This window comes from Bombyx mori, chromosome 24 (assembly GCF_030269925.1).
Source record: "Bombyx mori chromosome 24, ASM3026992v2".
Taxonomy (NCBI): Eukaryota; Metazoa; Arthropoda; class Insecta; order Lepidoptera; family Bombycidae; genus Bombyx; species Bombyx mori.
The window spans coordinates 12,825,895-12,853,249 of NC_085130.1; the positions used below are offsets into that span (position 1 = coordinate 12,825,895).

Below are 27,355 nucleotides of genomic sequence, written 5' to 3' on the forward strand. Positions count from 1 at the left end.
TTATTTCTGAAATTTCTTTATTTCTTTAGCAGTTTAGTAGTACATTATTCTATCGAAACACAAAATTTATTTATAAATATATAGATAGGGAGTTCTTTCAACAAGTAATCTGTGATGGACGATTTTGGGCCGATTTGAAACAAGGCACCACAATCTCCAATTTGTATTTATTAATATTTTTTCAAACAGAACCAATTTTGTTGATTTTTATTCTCCAATGCGACTTTACAATTTCATTGTGCAACATTTTTGATGGGTAACCCGCATTATTCTAGTACACACAAAGACGAGAACGTTGCCAAATAGTAAAATACACAAAAAATAAATAGTTGATTCCCCGCGACATTCCCTACCTCCTAATTTTCTTAGCTTTGAAAGATTCTCATGTAACTACCGACCTTCTTCGTAACATTTCAATAATTTACATTCATATTTCAAATGGTCGATTTTCATTACTGCGTTGCGACATAATGTGCTCCATTCCTTCTAAATAGGGGGTAGTCATCTTCAAACGAAAGGGCACCATTGCAGGGTCCCCTGTCGATACGCAGAAAAACCCCCAACAATTTTACGCCATTGCCAATCTCAAAAGAGCACCCAAACAAAACAATAGTCGTTCATCTCTAAACCCTGCTAAAATTCTGCTTTATCACGGAGCAGCCTAATGCCAGACTTTTTAAAATATCTATCGGTAATATTTCAATACGATAGAATAGCCTAATTAAGTTTTTATTTCGCCTAATGGTATTACGAAGCTCCATTTTACTAAGTCCTTCACGGTAAAATTCTAACGGCAACTCATTCAAAAAATCACACCCCAGTTTTAGGATAAACAACTCAAACCTTACTGGTCTTAAAACGCATTTTGGGTCTGCAAAAGTGATTAACAGACCCCTACCTATTTCTGCCGCGAACCGTTCATGCATAGCAGTTTCTTTAGGATGTTGACTCTTCCAAAACCTCAAGATTGAGGACAGCTCGGCTCCTGTTACCAAGAGCACTCTCGCTTTACTTAATAGCTCTCTTAGCGTAAACATTGAAATTGACCGGTATTACAAAGAATTTTTCTCCAAAGCTTACAGGGTTTTTGTGTACACTAAAACATTGCAGGTGAGATAGTAACTGCTTCTCGATTGCGCATCGTTTATTTCATAACAAATTTCCGTTTACAACATCATAAAACGGGACGGTGTCCAACAGAAAACACTCAGCCTATCAAAGATCACAATTCATTAAAAAAAATGAAAACTTATTTGATAATCTCTGTACGATCCATTTTCATTCCGAACACATACACACTATTTTGGATAGAGGCATTTTCTGTTGGGCCACGTCAGATTAGACAAAAGCAACACGGTACAGCAATGGAGCGGCGCTTTTGAAGACGCGTGCATTTGTCTCGTTCCTTCAGTGTTGCCAGCTAATAGTCGTCGATGTCGTATAGATTGTCGATTTCCTCGTCGTCGAGCTGCATCGATTGGAAGTCCACTTTGTAACGGAGGAGACCTGAGGGAATCGAAAGAATTGACCATCATTTTTAGTGATCATCGAAATTGCCATCACAGATACACAAATTTTACTCTTTACTTAAAAATAAATTGACTACAAAAAAAATATTCAAATCTACAAACGAAACATTGATCTGTAAATCTCATAATTTTTTTAATACTCATATTGGAGTATAACTCGAAACACAGAGTACTTGTGCAACTACGCGCTTTCATAATTCAGGCGGATTGACACTGCGCGAACGAACCACGCTCTAATAAGGCAGTTTATTTTAATCGTACACATTGTATAGGCTTTATTACGGCCCGTCGATCGTGTACAGTACCTTAATCTATCCCAAGCTCTTTCATTAGTAAACTATTCGATTGACCAAACCAGCGGACGTATCTAACAATCGATACGGAGGCCACGTTAATTATTATTGTAACGCGGACTAATGCAAGCGCCGTCATGACCAACTCGAATGTCAAAGTGAACTTAAATTTATATGGAATTGGAACAGCGCCCCTAACGGCAAAAGTAGTGGCGTTGTACAAACTGCATACAAATTTGAGTTAACTTTTACGTGATCGAGAAGTTAAAAAACTCACATTAAGCACACAGTACATACAAAGACAAGCTCTCGAAGCATTCACAGATACGTTACCGGATAAAATAAAATATTACAGATCATTGTTCCGTGTCCGGTATTTATTTATAATTAAAATAACACATACTTTAAAATTAAAAACAAAAAAAAAACAAAGAATAAAATTATTCTTTTTTGGACCCATTAACGATGAAAAAATCCCAACAAAAACCCAAATATTTGTGGTCAATAATGAAACAAATTCAAGTACTTTCTGGTTCGTCTAGAACGTCTATGATTTTGTGTGAGACACGGAAAAACTTTTACTCATCGTACACAAAAAGCATCAAACGCAAAAATCATAGAGCACTACGGATGTAACCACAAAATTACGAGGATAAATCAATTGTTCTCGTGTCACAAATATAAAAAAATAATTCACTAAACTAATAAAGAAAACATAAATGGTTCTTTATTACATTACCTCATCTCCGATTCGTTAGCATGTAAATTAAGAACGATGATATTAGTGAAATTAACAACGATAAATCAGCCAAACAAACAGTCAATTTCGATCATAAGTTGTTCGGCATTGGCATTTGGTATGTATCTGGTACATACTGCTATATATAATCATATCATGAAAGGTCGTTTGAATTTTATAAACAATCGTAGTTATACTCCTACTTGAGCACTCGTGAGCACATTATCTTGTCTCAGTTCTGAAGAGACAGTAATACCACAGCATCAATCGCTTATTGCTCAGAACGCGAGCATAGCCCACGCATATATCGAAGGAGAGTCAATAAGCTTCTATTTATATAAAAATGAATTGCTGTTCGTTAGTCTGACTAAAACTCGAGAACGGCTGGACCGATTTGGCTAATTTTGGTCTTGAATTATTCGTGGAAGTCCAGAGAGGATTTAAAAGGTGAATAAATATGAAAATGCTCGGAATTATATAAAAACAAACAAATTTGATTTTCCTTTGATGTATCCCCCCGTCGCAAGGATTCCTTTTGTTTGTTTTAAGTTTATTTTATACAAAAGTTTAGGTATTTTATTTATCGATTGAGGAACTACGAAGTCTGCTGGAGACAGCTAGTGACAAATATATTATTTTGTACTGGTTGCAGATAAATCTTTTCATAACGATAACGATGTGGTCTCGAGGGGTGGAAAGTCTCGCAAGTCATCTGTTATTAAGTGGTTATCAAGTCCCAAGCCCCACATCGTATGCCCCGCATGCCGGTAGGGCGCCTTGTGAGCCCGCACGGGTAGGACCACCACCTAGTCCCTTTCTATAGCGAAGCTGTAAGCTGTATTACATTCCAGTTTGAAGGGTGGGGCAGCCGTTGTATTGTAAAACTGAGAGCTCGCGTCTCATGCATGACGCCATGTTATTGACTCCCGTAAGCACATAACACTATCAACTTTTTTTCCCCTACCCAACTAATAGATAGCCTTGAGAGGCTATTTCAGCGTAACCTAACAAGTAGGTGAACTCACGGGGCTCAAACCTGACGATGTTGTTGCTAACACTAACTCTAGCAAGAGCAGTGCTTCGCTAAATTCTACCACCGGATCGGAAACGCGACCCACTGAGAAGATCCGGCGAGAAACTCAGTAAGCTGTGTCTGTGGGTTCATTTACTCATAGTCTTTCGTCGCAAAGCGACGGGTTCGACGAGAACGATGACCGGTGCTTGAGGTACCGTTAGTGGATCGGGAGGATCCGAAATGACGCGTTTTAGGGCGACGTCGACTGTTTATTTACTGTAGATGTCTATGGGCTCCGGTAACCACTTAAAACCGGGTGTCATGTGAGCTCTTCTACCCACATAAGCAATAACAAAAAAAGAATTCCCTCAAAAACTCATCAAATTAATCAGTCAAATGTGATCTTTTAATAAGCGCGGTTGATGATTGAATGCGCGGAATGAATTCCTTCTTCAAAAATCGCATTTAATTTCACGGGTTAACACAGTACATTGAATATTAATATTCACTTTTCTTGCGCAGTCACTACGTAATGACGCATCCCTAAAGGGTACGGTGTGCAAAAAAAAAACAATACTTAGGTATCATCCATCAGACCGGCATATATTTATTCATAATATTCCTGTATATGTTTCAATTGCTTTTCGGATAGACATCGAAAAACAAAACACTATTTACTACTGAAAAGCCATGGGACTAATATTTTATTATAACATCGGACCGTATATATAATTTTTTAAACAAAATTTTGTCTTTAAGCAAACGTGGCAACGAATTTTTATTTGCTAATAATTTGAGTGTGAAAGTTGTGAGGGAACCATTCTCGGAATGAAATATAATTTTCGCGATCAAAACACATTCATTTTGTTTTAACGACTGTCTCGGTGGTCCAATAGTTAACGCGTCTGACTGTTACACTGAGGGTCGTGGGTTCCCATATCGGGCAGCTTCGTGCGATGAACAGGTTTGTTTGCTTTTTGTCTGAATGTTTATTATCTATATAAGTATAGATTTAAACGTATACAAGTCTATCTATATATTAATACGTGAAGCAAAAACTTTGTACCCCTTTTTACGAAAATTGCGCGGACGGAGTAGCATGAAATTTTCCACACTTAGAGAGAATATAGAGGAGTGCAGAATGTTAATATATTTTTAAATTATGCATATAAAACGCTTTAAATCAATAAAAAAAAATATTACACACACTACCATCTAATTGACAAACAGACACATAAATACATGTACACTTTGTTTATGGTCAAACTTTTATTATTTAAAGTCTGTAGTCAAATTGCGAATAGATTAATATGTATTGTTTGTATTTAATATTATTTGTCTATAGTGTATAGTCTTGGTGAAATCTGTGAACGAAGAAGTTTATGTCTTTGTCAATCAATAGAACCATAATAATGTTCAAATGTATAATTTCAATTAATTAAAGTCGAATTTCGACTACTGCAGGACCACTAGTATATGTAAGTATCTAGTTCGTATAACATAGGAAACCGTAATTTGGGGTTCCTTGCGTGATGTGTTACCGATTATAATTAAAATGCCCGAGCCAATTATCTATACCAGTCTTTCCCAAAGTGGGCGATAACGTCCCCTTGTGGGTGCTGTAGGCCTAAAGGGGGGCGGTAACAGACCCAAAAAAAAATGGGGGCGTTGTGTAGAGGCTTGGGAGGCGATTTGTAATTTCATCTAGGAGGAATCTTAGACACCGTCTGAGCTCTCGCTATAGTGGTTATTAAGTAGGTGAAAAAATGGGAGCGCTAAAAAAATATTTATTCTCAAAGTGGGCAGTAGACAAAATAAATTTGGGAGCCCCTGCTCTATACGAAGCGATGCTCACCAAAGACTTATTGGCTTAAATCGATTAGTGGTCTAATCGATTTATCTAATCAGGTTCTAAATTAAACATTACCCAAGCTTCTCCCGAGAAGAATTTACAGCTCAAGCAGATGCAGGTCTTAAATACCCAATAATCGAACCAACACCGCCTAGTATAGCTGTCAGCGTATACGTAACCAGAATTACATTAAAGAATGAATATAGATTCTCAGTTTGTATCAAGTAGGTATTATTAGATCTTATATTTTAACTATAAATCGATAAGCAAAATCCTGTCTAAGCTTTTTGGTATTGATGCAAAATTACCATTGGCAGGACACGATTGAAGCTATAATGCGCACGGAACTAGTTGGCCACGCCTTAAGTGGCGACGGGGGTGAGGGGGCGCGTTGCCTCCCTACTCGTAATGCAGATGAGATTTAGACAATGATAGACTAAATAAAATAAATAAATGAATAAATGAAATAATAAATAAATAAATAAAGCAATTGAACTTTTAGAAGTTTATATTGTACCTATCTAATTAATAGTAAAATAAACCAAAAACAAATTAAGTATATGAAATTATTCTGACATATCCTCTGAATCACTTGATTCAGAATCATTTTGTAAGTTTAAAATGACTTCGTCCATCATAGTATCAAAGCTCATATCAATAATGACAGCAAGCGCCCCGCCCCTCCGTCCCACCCCTCACATACCTAAGGCGCGGCCAACTAGTTCCGCGCGCACTATAGTGGTGCTAGCGAGGTCACCGACCCCAGTGTTTTGTACGCTTTCTATTGCTTCGCGACAAACATTGCCACTAAATCGTTCGATTTTAGTAAATAAGTATTATTTAAAAAGATTCCAAATTATATTTTAACCGTTCAAACTACAAGTACGGTTCCCTCACGGCTTCCCCCCACAGCAGTACACAATATTTTTTTGTCAATCCTACTAAAAAAACTCAACAACAACAAAAATTCTAACGCACTGATATCTAATGCTACGGTATATGGAGAATCAAAAAAGCATTTCGTATTACTAACGCAGTAAATCACATAAAATTTATTTAATTCGTTTCAAAGACAATCCGAAAAAAAAAAAGTATCTCCCCGCATACACGATCAAGTAAACTGTCAAATTCCGAGCCAACGTCAAATGTCATCGATGACAACACTAATAATCGGATCTCAATTCGAATCTCCTCGTCCCTAATCACATTTTACACGTAAGCCGTTAAGGATAAATCTGGACACGCGACCAACATCGAAAATAACTTTACTATTGTTACTGGTAACACTCGACTAACAGAATTCAAACAATTAGCAATTTTTTTTAAAGTACGTGTATAAAGCAAGTCAGTCCAAATTATGGAGGGTAAGGAGAACCGTCTCTGTGTGTGAAAAAGTGTCCGTTAAAATCTGCTAAATAAGGGTGGCGCTACAGTAGCAACCGGGTAAATTTTAAAAAAGGCGCTGAAAGTTATTAGAATAAGATCGAGAAATAAAAAAAGACGAAAGAACTGTAAGCACTACAAAATCACAAAAGTACTTTATTTAAAGCTGATAAGAAAATGCAATCGATGTCTCCACGTTTTACCACAGCAATAATTTTAGATTATATTGACGAAATTAGTTTGGACTACGTAACCATGTGAGGTCTTGTATATTACACTGTCACTAACTACTCTAGTCATTAAATATATTATAAATTTCCTAACTTGGCATACTTCAATCAGTTAACAACTGCTCAATTCATATCATACCCTGTGCCTATGCTAGCGCCATTCTGGAGGATTTTTGAACTGTTATTTAGTGACGAAAGTGGACTGTTATTTAGTGACGAAGGTGGAAGTTTAGTGAAGGACCTTTTCAAGCTTCTCCCATATGAGACGGTTCTCCTTACCTCTGGCCCCCATAGTCCAAACATACTGCATCTGAGGCAGAATCGTGTACAAAGCCGCCCGGACCAGGGAAGCGATAAGAGGGGGGATTACGAAAAGTCTTGCCATCCCTTTCACACTTGGCGAATCACGTCCGCGATTGCAATACATCCTTTTCTTGTCATATAAAAAAAAAAAAACTCAGAACTAGATTTAAAAGACAACCAAGGTCATTTCTGAACGATTTCTATTTTTTAATTTTATACAAACTAAAGACAATCTCCCCTATAGTTTAATCTATCAATCTTAAAATCTGTTTAAATCCCAAACTTGATCGTGTACGGCAGACGTAAGGGAAATAATCCGTTCTTTTAATATAATTTTTTTCATTTACCCCCCATTTACAAGAAATATTCGCAAAACACACACACCTAAAAGTCGACATTCGACTACAAACTTAATATTAAAAATAAATTGCACAAAATCAGATACATCACTTAGAAAACACATTAATTCGTAAATAAATTACTTGCTACTGCTACACAATTAAGCTTAGGGGTGGCACACTGGCGACATTTATTCGTTTTTTTTAATATATAGCAACATCCTTAGGGTTGTCGGGAAACACATTAAAAATGAAGCGTGAGAAGGAGGAAAAAGGATAAATCTATAAATTTTAAGAAATCATATCGTATTGGGGCTCTTAATCTAGGAAATTGCGTAAGCGACAGTTCGTCGGCCGCAAGCGAGCGTTTAAAAAGCCGCGTTTCTGACGCAGCTGTACTTTTGCCAATAATTAAGTATAATGAAAGATATGTTCAGTAAAATTGACAAACGGATAAGGTGTTAAATATTTTCATAGTGCAATCTTTAATATAACAAGCGTAGTAGCACATTTTCGTTAATCTACAATAAGGACTCTTTATTAGGCCCAGACATCGGCACGAGAACTTCCCTGAGGCAAGATCCAGACATCGGATCGGGGCTTCGATTGCAATTAGACATGGCCGTGAAACACACGATTGCTTCACAGCAGAAATGGGCACGGTAGCGACGAATTAAGAGTTCTCGGAAATTTTCTCGCCGAAAAATAAATCTTAATGCATTTTGTACATCGACCAATTATAATATCGAGGAAGGAAAAGCTATTTTTATTAGGTTTAAGCGACATTTTTAGAACTTTACAGAAGTTAAAAATTTGGACAAAATATCATGACAAAAAAACTTCTTCAGCTATTTGAATGGAGTAAACTTAATTGAAGTTCAATTAACATCAAACTTTTGATGCTAATACCAAATAAAACGCACCTTTAATTGCAAAGATAAATGTCGTGTATTGATCGATATGATTCAATAAGCAACAAAAGCACTTTTTTTTTAACTTAACGTCATCATTTCAAACGCCCGCCTGCAACCCACAGCACAATTCAAACAATGAAAGCAAGCTTAACTTCTAAATAACATTTGTTGCTTTTTCGTTTTTTTTTGTTATTATTATTATTATTTTTTATATTATTATTAATAATCATCTAGATCTACGTCGTCGAGGGGCTCGTCCAATTGAAGTGACTGAAAATCAACTTTGTATCGAAGAATTCCTAGATACGTTTTATTTTTTTTTTTCAAAATTTTTTACCCATCAATCCGCGTCGCGATCAGAGCAGCAGTGAAAAGAAATTTGTAGGTTAGTTCAAAGAATTTTCAGGAAAAAAAAAAGTTTTTTTTTTCCGCCCAAAGCCCACGAGCTGATGACGCAATTAGTGTTGTGTTCCCATCGACACTCGGGGCTTCGGGGCAAAGCCAATTTACTGAAGCAGCTAACTTCAAACGGGCGATTTAAAACATCGGACGGCAGCTGATCATGCCTGATGGTGGTCATCGTCGCATGGACACCAACAATACCAGAGTCAAAGCCTAAGCCACCTAAAGCTATGGCGGCATAAGACACAAACCGTGCCAATCGTTACCATTATTATCATTTCATTTATTAACATATAGAATTCGCGGAGCATTAACGATCAAACCCTTATAAAAAAATTACATTATTCTTTATATTAATATTCTCAAATGAAAAATATGTGTACAGAAAAATATATGTAAAATAAAAAGGCATATGTGCAAACACCGACCAAAATACCCAAAAAAAAAGGATTCTAGAAAAATCTACACTTTTAATTAAACAAATAAATAAAACTTATAAACACATCATTGGCACATCTAAAACTACATTTACGGTTTCACTGAGCTTCTCGCCGGATCTTCTCAACGGGTCGCGATTCCGATCCGGTGGTAGATTCAGCGAAGCACCGCTCTTGCTAGGGCCGGTGTTAGAAATAGAGATGAAACGGATATCCGGTCTATCCGGCTATGTTTTCACATTCCGGCCGGATTTCGAATAGTAAAAGAGGTCATGGACAACTTTAATTTTTATAATCGCGCGTCAGAAGTGATTGTTTTATTAATTAGTTTGTTTAATTCTCAAAATTAACAAGTGGCAAATTGTGGTGAATGAATACCAAATTTTCGTCGTACCGAGTCGTCGCGATCTCCGCTCACGTGCGACAACACTCGAACGCGCACGAATATTTCCGAAAGGGCCGAAGATCCGGCGGTCCGGCCTCGCAATTTGCCGAATATTCGGTATCCGGTATCCGGCCAAACCACTATCCGTTTCATCTCTAATTAGAAACGTGCTTGATAATCGCTGACTACCGTCAAATTTTACATCAGATTCGACCGCAAATGTATTTTAAATTTAAATTACATCTACGCCTGCCATAAGCCTAAGGCCGCGACAGGACATCATTGGAGCAAGCATTGTAATGATCACTACTGAAAAAAATAATCAATCAGTGCAAGCCTACTGTTAACAGACTCATAGGAACGTTGTGCACTATTACACAAACTATTATTGTGCACTATTACACATTACACAAACTATTATTGAGAGTTTTCTTATGTACCAAGATGTTAACATTACGCGTTTTCGTGATATTTGTTGTTTAAATATGGTAAACTATTATATATTTGTCTGCTCCTAAAATCCTACCCGCAGATTTTAGTCTACCCACAATCATGGGTAGTTTGCAAAAACCTATATGTCGGGAACTTAACGTGAAAATGTGGTAAGAACCCGTTCAAGAATAGTGTTTTTAATGTAGATTACCGCGATAATTTAAGAGAACATTTAACTTAGTTTCAAAGAATAGACCTAGCTAATGATTTTTGATAGATTAACTTAAAGTGCTGTAATGTAGATTACCGCGATAATTTAAGAGAACATTTAACTTAGTTTCAAAGAATAGACCTAGCTAATGATTTTTGATACGTTAACTTAAAGTGCTGTAATGTAGATTACCGCGATAATTTAAGAGAACATTTAAGTTAGTTTCAGTAAGACTTAGTAAGACTAGACCTAGCTAATGATTTTTCATAGATTAACTTAAAGTGCCCTTGTAGGCAGACGAGCATACGGCCCACCTGATGTTGAGTGGTTACCGTCGCCCATGGACTTCAGCAATGCCAGGGGCAGAGCCAAGCCGCTGCCTACCTCTATCCTCTGAATCACTTGATTCTGAAATCTGAACTTGATTCAGAATCATCTTGTAAGTTTATAATGATTTCGACTATCATAGTATCAAATAATTATAAATAATCATATAATTTGTTTTGTGCATCAATAAAGGAGAAAAAACAAAGTAATATCAGTAATGACAGCAAGCGCCCCCGCCCCTCCGTCCCATCCCTCACATACCTAAGGCGCGTCAAACTATTTCCGCGCGCACTATAGTTGATGTTGCATACGAAAGTTTATTTAAACAGAGTGCACTATAAGCCTTTGCCGAAACCGAAGACTGATAGTGCTGATGGCTCGACAGACGACAACAGGCAAAAAGGCATGATACAAAAATCGTATTTTACTAATCTATAGACAGTGCGCAATGTAACACAAACATCGGGTGGCTGTTCGCTTTTCATTGCCGGTTCACGAGATATTAATTTAGAAAAATATAAACTTTTATACACTTTGTTGGAGTATATTTTTTTTCGGTTGTATATATGAGTCGACTATTATCAAAGCCGGCAATCTGACTTTTGGACAATGATTGGTAAATCAGAAAAACGAATTATTGACTTTGTATTCCATTGGCAGTCACAAAACTCTTCGGAACGACATCTTAGATAAATAACAGGTTAACTATTAACCTTTATTTAATGCAGGTTTTGAACCGTATTCTTTGAAGGAGACGATTATATTCAAATCAATCTGTATTGACATATCAATAATTTTTTTTTGTCGCCACCTTTGATAATAGACGACTCATATATACTTTCATGTAACTGAAAGCAAAGTGTAAGGAAAGAGGCCAAGGGGGCGTAGTCCCATGCGCTGAGTTCAATCAAATTAAGACGACATCGGACTCCAGCATCAATGTCTCTATATACTGCGCAGAGGCCAGGTAAGAATGCAGGAACATAGTCCGACTTAAAATGCTCCCTAAATGTCACGACCCTCAAGGACTGAGGAGCACGATGTAAGGAGAAGGATACTAAAGTATGAATATCGCAAGACAGACACTAGTTGCTACAGAAGTTGTCCTATCAAAGCTAACGGCATTAAGAAACACTGATTCGGCGGTGGTTAATTACCGCCTCTGACTGCTGAGCCGAGGGTCGTGGGTTCGATACCCGCATCGCGAAATCATACGTGTTATGAACAGATTTCTTTGTTTAATATCTACACATATATACATTTAGATTTGATGCGAGCCCTACACCCCAGCAGAGGGTAATAGGAAATAATGATGATGATGATACATTTAGATATGTTATTATATGAATATGTGCATCAGTCTCCTATTCCTATAGTACAGGAGATCCTAATTCGAGACTAAATGATCATATGTGACTTGATCCTGGGTTATTATTATAATGGTTCCCCAAAGAAATCGGTAGTGGTACCTAGCTGATTTGCAATAAACTCTAAAACATTGTTAATTAGGCTTTACTTAAATTCAAACTACAAACCTATCTGTTGATTTGTTAAAAGCCTCGTAAAGATATTGTATTCTTATATTATTTTACAACTCGACTAACATGTCACATTTATATATCTTCATAAAAGAACAAAATTATACGCCTAATTTTCCATTAGGCGACACATCGTCTTTGCGCATTAAAAAGTGTACAATATCCAAAAATATTCGAAATTGAGTTAATATGCGGGAATAATTTGGTATCACCAGTATTTTTCTCATAAATACTGTCAAAAGAGCGTAGTTTAGTTTTTTTTGTTTTTTAGTTTATCTATATTTTGACTATTATTAACAAAATTAATACACAATTTTATCTTATTTTAAAAGACAGATAATGTAACTGATAAAAAAATAAATGTTGCAAAGACGATTAATATTAGAAATATCATATTTTATGTTAAAACTTTAAAGCACTCTATTGTAAAATTAGTAAGTTTTGAGATTATACAGTTTTAATGCGAGAAGAAGATATATGTCTACTCATCATCATCATCATTATCCTGCCCTTCTCCCAGTCACCTGAGGTCGGGGCAACATGTTTTCTCCTTCCATACTCTTCTATCATATACCATTTCTTCGCTCACTCCCCTCTTACAAATATCGTCTTTCACGCAATCCATCCATTTCTTCTTGGGTCTACCTCTTCCTCTATATCCTTCCACATTCATAGTCAACACTCTCTTACCAACCTCATTTTCATCTCCACTCATCACATGTCCATACCATCCAAACGCGCACTTCTCAGCTTCTATATCGTCGGCTTATTGCAAGAAGTCATTAAGTGACATTTTCATTATTTTGGGAAAACGGCATTTTAGTTGGAATTAGTTAGTGGTTATGTTGATTAGCCCATATTATCCTTAATACATTATTAAAGTGAGAAAAATTGAATGTTTTGGATTTGCTTAATATGTATATTAATTAAAACAAGTGAGAGTCGGTAGTCATATAAAATTATATATTATTTATAAATCAAAACTAAAAGTTAATGACTTCTGGCTACTGTAAGTCGGTTTGATATGTGAATTAATTATTTCTTAAATTAAAATAAAACAACAAAATACTTATCAAACCTTATTGAAACAAACAAAAACGAATAATTACATAACAATCAATAACAATTCTTTCATAACAGTTGACGTAAAAACTTGTAATAGCTAATATTGGCAAGTACTCACAACAACTTCGCAGTCTCAAGTTTTCGATAATATTTTTTTTTATTTTATTGCTCAGATGGGTGTACGAGCTCACAGCCCACCTGGTGTTAAGTGGTTACTGGAGCCCATAGACATCTACAACGCAAATGCGCCTTGAGATATAAGTTCTAAGTTTGAAGTCGTCGTGGCCTAAAGGATAAGACGTCCAGTGCATTCGTGTTGAGCGATGCACCGGTATTTGAATCTCAGGCGGGTACTAATTTTTCTAATGAAATTCGTACTCAACAAATCTTCACGATTGACTTCCACGGTGAAGAAATAACATCGTGTATAAAAATCAAACCCGCCGGTCTCAAGTATAGTTACAACGGCTGCCCCACCCTTCAAGCCGAAACACATTACTGCTTCACGGCAGAAATAGGCGGGGTGGTGGTACCCACCCGTATGGACTCACAAGAGGTCCTACCACCAGTAATTACGCAAATTATAATTTTGCGTGTTTGATTTTTATTACATGATGTTATTCCTTCACCGTGGAAGACGATCGTGAACATATTTGGTTTAGTACGTATTTCGTCAGAAAAATTGATACCCGCCTGCGGGATTGGAACACCGGTGCATCGCTATATACGAATGCACCGGACGTCTGATCCTTTAGGCCTCGACGGCTTCAATAATAAACTAAAAATAATTTTCTTCTCCCTGTTAGTCAATCAATTAATCATGTATTTTTTAATGAAAATTAGGAACTGAGCTTAAACACCATACAAAAATATAAAACAAATAAAAAAACATCTAGGTAAAAAAATATATGTATCAAAGGTTTCTTCTTCATTAAGATAATTTGGACCTTCTTTATCAGGTATATTATTATACCAATGGTGTAGCTCTGCAGGCTAGGTCTTTAAAATTGGAAACGTAGTCATACCTAAATTGAACAATGTTAGGCCGGTTTTTCCAAACTTGAAGCATTTAACTTTCAACGACTGTAGCTTCTGTCCTACAATTGACTTATTAAGCATTAATTTGTTTCTCAACTCTTTTAGGTTCAAGATATCAAGGTGGCTCATTACATAGGTTCATACGGCTTCATTGCTGTTTTTTTCTTGTTTAGGTTTCTGTTCAATCTAGCCAATCTTAAAACATTACAGAGGTCTATCAGAGAAAAAATTAGCATAAGACGCATTTGATTCTCGATAGCACTATGCATAATATCGACCTCCATAATAATATGTGTGTGGCCCAATTCTAAATACTTATGTTCAATCACCTCAAGGTGGATAATTTGAACTAAGTATAGCATTAAGCATAACAGAAACTGATTACGCTTTTGCATCAGCTCGTTGAGTTTCTCGCCGGATCTTCTTAGTGGGTCGTGATTCCGATCGGGTAGTAGATTTATTCGCGAAGCAGCTGCTCTTGAGTTGTTAGTTCTTCTTCGGAGGCGCTTGGCCGGCTGTTAGCAAATCCCACCCCTCTTGGCTGAGCCTTTGCTACCCCACATGTCCTGGTGAAACTGGAAAGGCCTCCGGGCCACCAGTAACCCTTCAATTCTAAAAAAATATAAAAAAGGCTGGTGTTAATGTGAATGCCACCACCTATCTTGAGACCCGAAATCTAAATCTAAATTGTTCCATATAACGGCTGCTCCACGCTTCAAACCAAACCGCACGGCTGCTTCTCTTCGATGGTGGTACCAACTCGTACGGGCTTGCCCTACGCCATACCAACCATCCTATCAGTAAATACAAGTTGGCAATCGTAGTCCATTGGTATGATTCTCAGATAACGATGTTGCCCGTTCTCCAGTGTATCATTTAACGTCTTTTACAGGTGTGGAAAGAATGATACTATTGTAGGTCAGGCGTTTGCTTGCTAGGTTGTGCGAAGGTTGTTCGGAACTTCAATTGCTCCAACATCTTGTTTCCTCGTCCTTGTTTGAAACATTGATTTCGTTGCATTTTGTCAGAAATCATTAACTTCTATAACAGGCGTGGTAATCAACGTATCTCGCCGCAAACTGACCGAGCGAAGCAGTACTCTTTCGTCCCGCGCAAACCCACCCTCACCCGGGTTCGTCCTATGCCCCATGTTCCCTAGACAAGCTCTTTTGTCGCATTTCAACAAACCCTATATAACTCACTAAACTACAATCGAGGAACCACGTAGCCTGCAAGAAGTTACTATGTTATTTTAATCGATGTTAACTTATTAAAATCATGCCATCAACAAAATGAAAAAATAATGTAAAAGAATAAATGATTTTATGGAAATCTTAACATTATGATTGAAATTATATTAATATCGATAAAAATCATTAAGATTACTTATTGTGCATTTGTGATGAAATGATTCATAACAGAAACTAACTAAATGTAAATAATGAATTTTATCGAAATACAATTTTAGGCTATATTATACTACACTTGTTTTGATAAAATTAATGAGATGCTGAAAATGAGTTCTGTAATGTAATGTATGCTGTTTACAAATAATTATCCATTTAATAAAAATAACTAGTGCTGCTTAGTGAATCTTTGTAAATGCCTGACTTCCAAAGTTGCAATTATTAATTTTCTACCAAAGACGTAACGGCTAAAATTGGCCAGCTAGGAATTAATGTGTTTTTGCATTTTGTAGAATATGCAAAAATAAGCCCATTATAGATAAAAACGCATTTAGTGATTTTTTGCAATTAATGAGTTCTTGCAATAAGCCGACGATATATGCTTATATATGTCTACTATGAAGATAATTTCATAAATATCCAATGTGCATTTCAAAACATTAATAAATCATGTTATACTGACCGCCGATCCCTCCGAAGCCGCGAACGAACTGGCTTCCCTCCTGGCTCTTGTCCGTGATGATCTCTAAGGTGGCACCAAACGACTTGTAGTTATTGGCCAGCCACTCCAACAGCGGCTGGCACTCCACAAGCTCCAGCTCCACTCCGCTCTGATGAAAATAATAATCGACATCAAGATTCGGTTGGACGTCGTCGTGGGTGGACGAGCTCACAGCCCACCTGGTGTTAAGTGGTTACTGGAGCCCATGGACATCTACAACGTAAATGCGCCACCCACCTTGAGATATAAGTTCTAAGATCTCAGTATATTTACAACGGCTGCCCTACTCTTTAAACCGAAACGCGTTACTGCTTCTTGGCAGAAATAGGCAGGGCGGTGGTACCTACCCGTGCGGACTCACAAGCCGTACCTGTACCCGTCCGCTTCGCTGGGCATTTAATATTAACATTATTATTTCTCACCCCCCACAAAGATTCTCAACATTAACGCCCCCGCAACTGGTGTAGGAAGTCCAACACTCATATACATATAAGCCTATTCATTAAGTACACGATTTTCTACATGGATACCAAGTTTCAAGTCAATCCGATGCACGGTTCAGTAGTTATAACGGAACATCCATAAAAACGACTGTAGATTTATATATTACTATAGATTTTTTACTTTTTAAAGACAAAAGGATCGCATTTAAAAACAAAAAATAAAAAAAAATGATTAGCTCAGCTGATGACGTCTCTTTTTTTTCCCTACCTACGCTGATAGCCTTGAGAGGCTATTTCAGCTTCACCTTAGCATGTAGGTGAGCTCACGGGGCTCAAACCGGAGTGTCACTAACACTGAACTAACTTCAAACCACTTAAAATTATTCATCAGTGGATCAGAAACGCGACCCACTGAGAAACTCAGTGGGCTGTGTCTGAGGGTTAATTTACTCGCCGAGCCCTTCGTCGCAAGCGACGGGTTCGACGAGAACGGTGACCGGTGCTTGAGATAAGCTGTCTGCAGTGAGTGCATCCAACAATACTGATTTTTAGTCATCTCACATAATAGTTATTGAGTAATGTAAGATTTGGAATCAGCTCTTAAAATTCAAAAGTTAACCTCTTTGTCGGTGAAATGTGATTTGTCCTTCTCTTGTTCAGGCGTCAGGTGGAGAATTGTTTCCTGGTTGGTGGCATGCGACTTCAATACGTATCTGTAATTATAATCATCAAATAATATATCTCATAAAAAATTAAGTCATATTTAATTTTTTATTTCAAACCAATAAATATAATTTATTTTATACCTTTTCTTCCCTACCTATTAGCTGGTAGCCTAAGTGTGCCTGTCCACCGGAGCGGAGAAACAGAGAAATATTAACCAACAAGATTGCACAAAATCAAAATCTACAATCAGTATCCATAAACACAATAAGATTGAAAAGGATTTTGTGTAATCTTATTGGTTAATATTTCTCCATTTCTCCGCTCCGCTCCAGTGGACAGGCACCCTAAGAGGCTATTTCAGCTACGCGCGGATGGGTAGGTGAGCTCACGGGCTCAATTAGGGAGAATTTGCTTACACTAGCCCTAGCAAGAGCAGTGCTTCGCAGAACCACTGAGAAGATCCGGCAAGAAACTCAGAGGGTATTTTATACTATTTTAGACGATAAGGCCCAATTCCCCCTTAGTCTTAACGGCCATCTATTTGTCAACAGTGGTATGTATGGTCCAAGGGCTACTTAACCCTTCAAACTGAAAGGTATAACTGCTTCATAGCAGAAACAGGGGGGGTGGGTACACCATGTTCTGTACCATGTTAAACAGTGATGTTACATGTGATTCCTTTATTCATAAGGACTCAAACATTGAGGAATGGGTCATAAACTGACACTACCAGTACGAGTTCCCCTTTGATGAACACTTAACACCGGATGAGCGTGAGAGCTCGTGTCTGTATCGATATTTAAAAAAAACACACAACTAAAGGATGAAAAGAATTGTAGAGTAAACATTAACAGAACAGGACCCAGTTATTAATTAAAGTAGATTTAAAAAATCATAAATGAAAATGAGGATGGTAAGGGAGTGTTAACTATGAATGTAGAATATAGAGGAAAAGGTAGACCCAAGAAGAAATGGATGGATTGCGTGAAAGACGATATGGGTAAGAGGGGAGTGAGCGAAGAAATGGTATATGATAGAGGAGTATATAAGGAGAAAACATGTTGCCCCGACCCCAGGTGACTGGGAGAAGGCCAGGAGAATGATGATGCGAGTCAAAAAATCAAAATTTCAGCCAAACCTTTGTATGTCGAGGTTCTCCCAGCAGATCAACGTCTCGACGGATCCGAGTTCGAGAGCGCGCAGTGTATCATCGACACCGAAGCAATACTTTCCTGTGTCCTATAAAATAAGTACAATAAATCGTCGTGGCCTAAGGGATAAGATGTCCGGTGCATTCGTATCCAGAGATGCACCAGTGTTCGAATCCCACAGGCGGGTACCAATTTTTTTAATGAAATACCATGAGTTAACCAATGTTCACGATTCACTTCCATAGTGAAAAATAACACTGTGTAATAAAAATTCAACCCGCAAAATTATAATTGCGTAATTCCTGGTGATAGGACGTCTTGTGAGTCCGCGCGGGTAGGTACCACCGTCCTGCCTATTTCTGCCGTGAAGCAGTAATGCGTTTCGGTCTGAAGGACGGGGTAGCCGTTGTAACTATACTTAAGACCTTAGAACTGATATCTCAAGGTGGGTCGCGCATTTACGTCGTAGATTTCTGTGGGCTCCAGTAACCACTTAAAACCAGGTGGGCTGTGAGCTCGTCCACAAATCTAAGCAATAAAAAAAAGTTGAGAAAATCAGCCGATCTCATAAAATAAAACATTTTAGAACATTTAGTAATCTTTTTTTTAAACATTTATCCACTTTATCTGTATTTTTTTTTTTGATGTGTGGACGAGTTCACGGCGTCCATGGTGTAAAGTGGTTACTGGAGCCCATAGACATCTACAACGTAAATGCGCCACCCACCTTGAGATAAAAGTTCTAAGGTCTCAAGTATAGTTACAACGGCTGCCCCACCCTTCAAACCGAAACGCATTACTGCTTCTCCGCGCAGACTCACAAGAGCTCCTACCACCAGTTCAGTGTTATTTCCTATATACTATCTGTGACCCAGAATCTTTCAATGTAATTTTTACCAACTATGAGATATCAGGCTAACTTGAAAATTTGCACAAATATAAAGAATCTATGACAATATAACACTTTAGTCTGACTTCTTCACCAAGAATAAAAAGCTTTTATTTTTACTTTGACTTTTAATTTAGTTAAGTCATTTTTCTTACTTTTTTAAAGGATATTCAGTAGTTGCAACTGGAACAAACCTGTGAGATCTCATCAAAGTAGCGTCCAATTAGTTTCTTCTCCTGTATAAACTTGACATTCTGCAAGGATTCCGCAGCCAGCTCTATAGCCTGATTGAAACCGTTTTCGCCTCCATATGATACGTCCACCAGTTTTATGATCTTGGCTTGGAGACGCTGAAAAAATACAAATTTATTTATTTGCAACTAGCTTTTACACATTTGCTTTGCTTGGGTTGCACTTTCGCATTTATAACTTTTTTACTATCTAATTTTAGATACCTCAGGGCTATTCAAGATGCTCACGGACCGGTAGGCGAGCTCATGGACTCAACTTGATACAATCGCTAACACTAGCCACAGCAAGATATATTAAAATTTAACTTGTAACAGTTTGGTGCTAATTTTTTTTCTTAGATGGGTAGACGAACTCACGGCTCACCTGGCGTCAAGTGGTTACCGGAACTCATTTTTTTTATTTTTTTTTATTGCTTAGACCGGTGGACGAGCTCACAGCCCACCTGGTGTTAAGTGGTTACTGGAGCCCATAGACATCTATAACGTAGACGCGCCACCCACCTTGAGATACAAGTTCTAAAGTCTCAGTATAGTTACAACGGCTGCCCCACCCTTCAAACCGAAACGCATTACTGCTTCACGGCAGAAATAGGCAGGGCGGTGGTACCTATCCGCGCGGACTCACAAGTGGTCCTACCACCGGTAATTACGCAAATTATAATTATGCGGGTTTGATTTTTATTACACGATGTTATTCCTTCACTGTGGAAGTCAATCGTGAACATTTGTTGAGTACGTATTTCATTAGAAAAATTGGTACCCGCCAGCGGGATTCGAACACCGTTGCATCGCTTCAACACGAATGCACCGGACGTCTTATCCTTTAGGCCACGACGACTTCCAAATCTAAAACGAAAAAGGTAAATACCGCAAGCCACTTCTATACATCGGGCCTAAGGCTTCCGTGTTTACAGTACAATGGCTGCCCCACCCTCAAACCGAAACTCATTACTGCTTCACGGCAGAAAAAGGCTGGGTGATGGTACACACCTACCCGTTCTGACTCACAGAAATTATAATTTGAGGGTTTGATTTTTATTACATGATGTTATTCTTTCACCATGGAAGTCAATCGTGGACATTAGTCATAAATGTTTGTGATCAGCAAAATTGGTATGTGCCTGTGGGATTCAAACACCAGCAGTCGCATCACTTAATACGACTGCACCGTGCGTCTTATCATATTTTAAGCTACAACAATTTCAAACATATATTATAGTTTGGATGAGACTGGTTTACTCACAAGGCTTAGTTCGCCCATTGTAATTTTTTTATATTCACAAGAAGCGCATAACGAAATAAAATCTAGTATAAGATAATGAAAGAGAATGCTTCATTTCACTGAATTACAATTTCCATTTTAAAGGATTTCAATCTCATTGGGAGAACATTTTAATGAATATACCAAAAATAGGTATACAAAAACTGTTGGTAGGTTTAGTATTAGAGAAAATAAAATTATTGGAATAAATACATGCTGTATTGAAAATGAAGGCAGGTGGGAATGTTAGTATTTGCAACATTTGATACTTTTTGGGGGCGTTCTTTGGATAACACACATCTGGAAATCATTGAAATTTAAAAAAATTTTTTAAATCTGGTTATTGTTCGAAATTTATAGTATCGAGGTAAGGTGGGTGTAAAAATCAGTAGGTATCAGTAGTTATAAATATTTTATTTTATGAACAGATATGAGTAGAAGGGTTATTTTGATAATATCCTGAAAAGCACCCCACGCTTTTTTACAATAAAATCATTTTTTCTTACACTATTTTTAATTCAATTTATTAAAATTTATTTTCTAGTTTTTAGTTGGATTTTCTATAAAAGCGTATTTTGTTAGTTTTTTTTATACTAGCTGACCCGGCAGACTTCGTAGTGCCTCAATCGATAAATAAAAGACCTAAACTTTTGTACCTAGTCAGGTCATAAGTATTGTCACACAGTAAAAACTTTTCTTTTAGAATGCTGGCCACAAAAAAGTTTATTGAATTCGAATTTCGAATTGTTCATGAAAATAAAAATGTATACTTTTAGAATTTTTACTAATTTTTAAATATGGAGTGGACGCTTAAAGAAGACCGCGTTGCAGTTATTGCGTTGCATCGTTGCGGTTACGCGCCAATTCAAATTTTTAACATACTGAAAAATTTGAATATAACCAAAAGATTCGTTTATCGTACCATCAAACGATACAATGAAGACTCTAGTGTAGATGACAGGTCAAGAAGTGGTCGCCCTCGGTCTGTTAGGACTCCAGCAGTGATAAAAGCTGTGAAGGCGCGAATTCAAAGAAATCCCAAACGTAAGCAGAAACTGTTGGCCCTTCAGATGGGGTTAAGCAGAACCACGGTGAAAAGGGTGTTAAATGAAGACTTAGGGCTTCGGGCATATCGAAGAAAAACAGGACATCGTTTGAATGCTCGTCTAATGGACCTGAGACTGAAGAGATGCCGCGCTTTGTTGAAGCGGTACGCGGGAAAAAAATATCGGGAAATTCTTTTTTCGGATGAAAAAATTTTTACCGTAGAAGAGAGCTACAACAAACAAAATGATAAGGTGTACGCACACAGTAGTGAAGAAGCGAGCAACCGTATTCCGCGTGTCCAACGAGGTCATTTTCCATCCTCGCTCATGGTATGGTTGGGAGTTTCTTATTGGGGCTTAACAGAGGTAGGTACATTTTTGTGAGAAAGGTGTAAAAACGAATGCAGTTGTGTATCAAAATACAGTCCTGACGAACCTTGTGGAACCTGTTTCTCATACCATGTTCAATAACAGGCACTGGGTATTCCAACAAGATTCGGCGCCAGCTCATAGAGCGAAGAGCACACAAGACTGGCTGGCGGCGCGTGAAATCGACTTCATCCGGCACGAAGACTGGCCCTCCTCCAGTCCAGATTTGAATCCGTTAGATTACAAGATATGGCAACACTTGGAGGAAAAGGCGTGCTCAAAGCCTCATCCCAATTTGAAGTCACTCAAGACATCCTTGATTAAGGCAGCCGCCGATATTGACATGGACCTCGTTCGTGCTGCGATAGACGACTGGCCGCGCAGATTGAAGGCCTGTATTCAAAATCACGGAGGTCATTTTGAATAAACTTTAGTGTCATAAGAATCTATGTTTTGTTAAGTTCATTTTGGTATATGAATGGTTACATAATGAATAAACTTATTTCAATTATTTTATATTAAACATGTGACAGAATTTATAACCTGACTAGGTATAAAATAAACTTGAAACAAACAAAAGAAATCCGTCGACGGGGGACATATCAAAGGAAAAACAGAATTGTTATTTTTATTTAATTCTGATCATTTTCATATTTATCTACCTTTTAAACCTTCTCTGGACTTCCACAAATAATTCAAGACCAAAATTAGCCAAATCAGTCCAACCATTCTCGAGTTTTAGCGAGACTAACAAACAGCAATTCATTTTTATATATATGAACTTTTATTTATTATAGCTACCACTCACCGGATCAAACATATCGGACTGGGACAGTTCAGTCTTAAAATCAGCAGAACCCGCAAGGATGAGGCCAGCAACGTTCGGCCGGTCAGCACTGATGAACAGCTGGGTGGCTACCTCGGCAACCTTACGGACGTAATTGTGACGTTTCTCCATACGGAGACGAGCGAAACGCAGCGCTGACTGACCACCGCGACCGTGCTTCTTAGGGAGATCGACAGTAAACTTGTGGAGTACCTGCAATATTCATTGAATATCTTGGATAAAATTTCAATTGTCAATCGAGAATTCATATTATAATTCGTTTCCAAATGATTCTTGTCCATGGTTGTCTGGAAGAGATCGCTTTTAGCGATAAGACCGTCAATTGTACTTTTTTTTTAATTTAATGTATCACATTGTTTATTTTTTGGTGTGCAATAAAGAATACTCTCTCTCTCTCTCTCTCTCTCATTCATAAAGGCGAAACAGTCACAATAACATAATTATGTGCTCCAATATTAGCTAATGCAAAGTTAGTTTCAGATCTATACCTAATTCTATTAGTTAAAACGGATAGAGGGCAGCATTAAAATAACCTTGATACAATTAGTTAAACACTATGAAATTGTTTCATCTGCACCACTGTTCTTATTCAAAAACTTTATTCAGTATGTTGATCATCAATCTAGTTTCATGGACTATATATAGTAGTTTAGTTAGAATTATTTACTTTTTATGATAATTTATAACTATGCACATGTTACTAAATATTTATAAGTTAATTTACAACACAAGTGTGTGAAAGTATGTTCCAATATACGTGTTACATCACATCACATTGACATACCTCTCTAGTGTTTCCTTGAAGGGTACCGAATAATGCACCGTTACCATCCATAACAATGAAACCAAACTTGTTATCATCAGCCAGCAGTGCCGTTAGAGCCTCGGTGTGGAACTTGTTGTCGCAGAGATAAAGAGATGTGTTGATAGGCTTGAACGGCTCAAAATCAATGTTCACTTTCTTCTCCTTACCTTCTTCTGTCACGATAGTACCACAGTATATAACTAGGCCGTTTGGTGGCACTGAAATTAAACAAATGATTAAATACACCAACCGCCAATTGTACTTTTTTATGTGTTTAATGTTTCGCATTGTTTTTTTTTTGATATACAATAAAGAATACACTCTCTTTCTCTCTCTAAGCCTTGGACAGCAATATTTGGATAGCAAAAAAAAACCTAACAGATCCTGACTTATCGCATCATTCATACAAAATCTGGTGGTAGGACCTCATGTGAGTCCGCACGGGTAGGTACCACTACTCCGCCTATATCTGCCGTGAAGCAGTAATGCGTTTCGGCTTGGAGGGTGGGGCAGCCGTTGTAACTATACTGAGACATTACAACTAATATCTCAAGGTGGGTGGCGCATTTGCGTTGTAGATATATGGGCTCCAATAACCACTTAACACCAGGTGGGCTATGAGCTCGTCCACCCATCTAAGCTTTAAAAAAAAACTGTCAAACATTGTAGACTGTCAACAGATTTTTATAATTAATCTAGTTTCAGTTGCAAAAATCATACACATAATTTGATGTATAATTCATAGATTCAAATATATGAACAGAATTACGTTATTACTGAATATATTATACTCGATATTAAACTCGACTGTGACAATTCATATTTGATTGGTGCTGTGACAGATAGTTTTGTTCAACCAAAGCTATTTAAAAGCGTTTTAAATCACAAACCTTTAGTGTACAGCTTGAGTCGGTGCTGTACAGAAGTAATTGCGCCAAGCACTGAGAGACGATTCACACGTGACTTGATATTGGAAGCTGTACCAAATTCATCAGCCAACATCTTTGATACTCTCGAGATTTGATCCTTAGGTGGAATGATCAGGGATATCATAGATGTTCCATTTCTGAAAAGTGAACAATACATTCTTTAATTAAACATTCTGACTTATTATACTGTAAATGGTTTCAGACTTTCAGGTGTGCACAATTCAAACAATAAGAACAAACAACTGAAGAATTGACAATTACAAAAAAAAAAATGATTGTTAATTATTTCATTATTTAATTAATGAGTAAAACTAATGAAGTACTTAATTATTATAATATGTAGGGTGAATTTTTTTTGTTATACTTTCATATCGTAACCACTATACAATCATACATACGCCCATCAACATCAGCAATGACAGGGGCAGAGCCATGCCGTTGCAGATTATTTCGTAAAATCGAGGCATTATAAAATTTCATTACAAGCTATGAGTACATAGGTCACAAAAATCATTTTGATCATAAATTAATGTTGTAACATATGGCATATACTTTCTTTGTGGGCAGACAAGCATACAGTCCATGTAAGCACTGTATATGAACTTTTGTAAGTAATCGTAAGGAATTTGTGAAAGCAAGAAAAAGAATGTACTCCAAAAGGAAAATATTAATCTATTTATTTGTCTGAGATAAATGAAAACAGTTGCATTTAAAATATATAAATGAAAATAAATCAATATGTGATGTTAAACAGGCCTATCCAGTCAAGTACCACTATTGTACTTGTGCTACAAAGAAATCATATTGACGCTTGAAAGGCAAACGTGACTAAGCGACAATAACTGCTTTGTACATAAATGATAGGCAATAACCATATTCGATGAGCAAAAAATATATATTTCTAGATCTATTAAAATCATTTCAATCCTACAGCTACTAGCTAAATTCTACTACAGCTAGATTCGTTAAAATAAATTTTGTTTTCAGGTATTTCAAATTTAAATTAGTCTACTGTAAAGTTCACGCATTGTCGATTAGTCACTTTTGCCTTTCAAGCGTCAATATATTCCTGTTTGTAAGACGGTAAGCAGAAATACAAATGAGACTGCTTGATATACAACAGAAAACTAAGCAGTGATTTATTATGTTAATTGAGTTTAAAAAATAAAAAAAAGTAAAAAGGTTGAAGTTATAATGTGATTATGAAAATCTGAAAACAGTTCTGAGTATTTTTTTTAATTTTTGGTTCGTTACGATAATGCAAAATTGTCAGTTTCTACATTTAAGTTGTGGACTGCGACATTTACCACTTTTGGGTGTGAAAAAAAAAAATTATATGCATTTTGAAATTATTTCGTAATAGGTTACGAATATCCTTACAACAAAGAACTGCTAAATATACGAATGAATCGAGAAAAAAAAACCGCTAAATTTCCACGTACAAGGCATGATCGATCTTTACTAACGATGAACTCATAAATCAAACTCTGTTACATATTTAGGGAAAATTACTAGAGATGTGTAAATGAGCTACGAAAACTGAATAACACTTCCGTTTTGAAATGAATCATGTTATTATGGTCGTAATGTAGGCGTTGGAAGCTTTCTTTAGGGTCAGCATCATTGTAGAATGCGCATTCCTGACCGTAGCGTGTTTGCAAGGTTATGCCTCGCGCACCAGCGCATGTCGACAATGACGCAGCCTCGTTGGCAATTACATTCCGTCATGTGGCAATAACAAAGATCACTGAACATTTTCTGTGAACTGAAGAGAGACTAAAACGGAACAAAACTTACCCTCTGGCCATTTCCAAGCTCTTTATAAGTTTCTTTATCTTCCATATTTCGACATTTCGATCGGCCGACGATTCTTCAGACATTTTGTTTCGCTTTTTATTTAACTAATTAACCACAAACACTATATTTGTATAAATAACTAAAATAATGTCTTTGCACAACACCAAAACTTTAAATAAACGAATACTATGGAAAGGGAGCCCGAATTCCAGTTTCAAACTGCCCTAATCTAGTTTGAACCGGACGGACGAGACACCTCGCGACTCCGATCACACTTTCTAGTTTACATTTACGTCTGCGGTTGCTCGGACTTTTCTTCTTGTGCGGGGATTCTTGGATTTTTTCTTATTTCGGTTACCCCTAAGCATGTGGAACACAAAATTCAGACATTACAGGAATAAAAGATGACGTTGAACAAACGATCGAACGAACGCCCCGCCGTCCGACGGAAAAATGAAAGAAAATAGAGATGTATCATGACGATATTATCAGATACTAGGATACCTTGGACATCAAGATACTACAGACATATTATTATGGTATTAAATTCAATCAATCGGGA

At 37.1% G+C, this 27,355-nt stretch overlaps 1 protein-coding gene across 3 annotated transcripts; it reads right to left on the reverse strand.

The window, feature by feature from the left end:
* LOC692937 (eukaryotic translation termination factor 1) lies at window positions 1-27,355 on the reverse strand. Of its 3 annotated transcripts, none has more exons than XR_009976393.1 (10): window positions 26,794-27,355; window positions 24,958-25,133; window positions 24,047-24,285; window positions 23,224-23,454; window positions 19,683-19,838; window positions 18,587-18,687; window positions 17,402-17,495; window positions 16,301-16,448; window positions 817-1,506; window positions 1-772 (listed from the first exon to the last, which is right to left on the reverse strand). XR_009976393.1 is itself a non-coding variant. In NM_001046778.1 (10 exon segments), coding segments are annotated over 9 exon segments (1,314 nt in total). In that variant the 5' UTR covers window positions 26,877-27,225; the 3' UTR covers window positions 1-774; window positions 818-1,420.

Coding starts and splice junctions, on each gene's coding strand:
- LOC692937 (XM_062675536.1), bottom strand. CDS start 26,876: ATGTCTGAAGAATCGTCGGCCGATCGAAATGTCGAAATATGGAAGATA. Junction 19,839..23,223: donor AGTCCGATATGTTTGATCCG/GTGAGTGGTAGC, acceptor GTATTTTTTCAG/CGTCTCCAAGCCAAGATCAT. Junction 1,507..16,300: donor CGGCTTCGGAGGGATCGGCG/GTCAGTATAACA, acceptor CGATTCCCTCAG/GTCTCCTCCGTTACAAAGTG.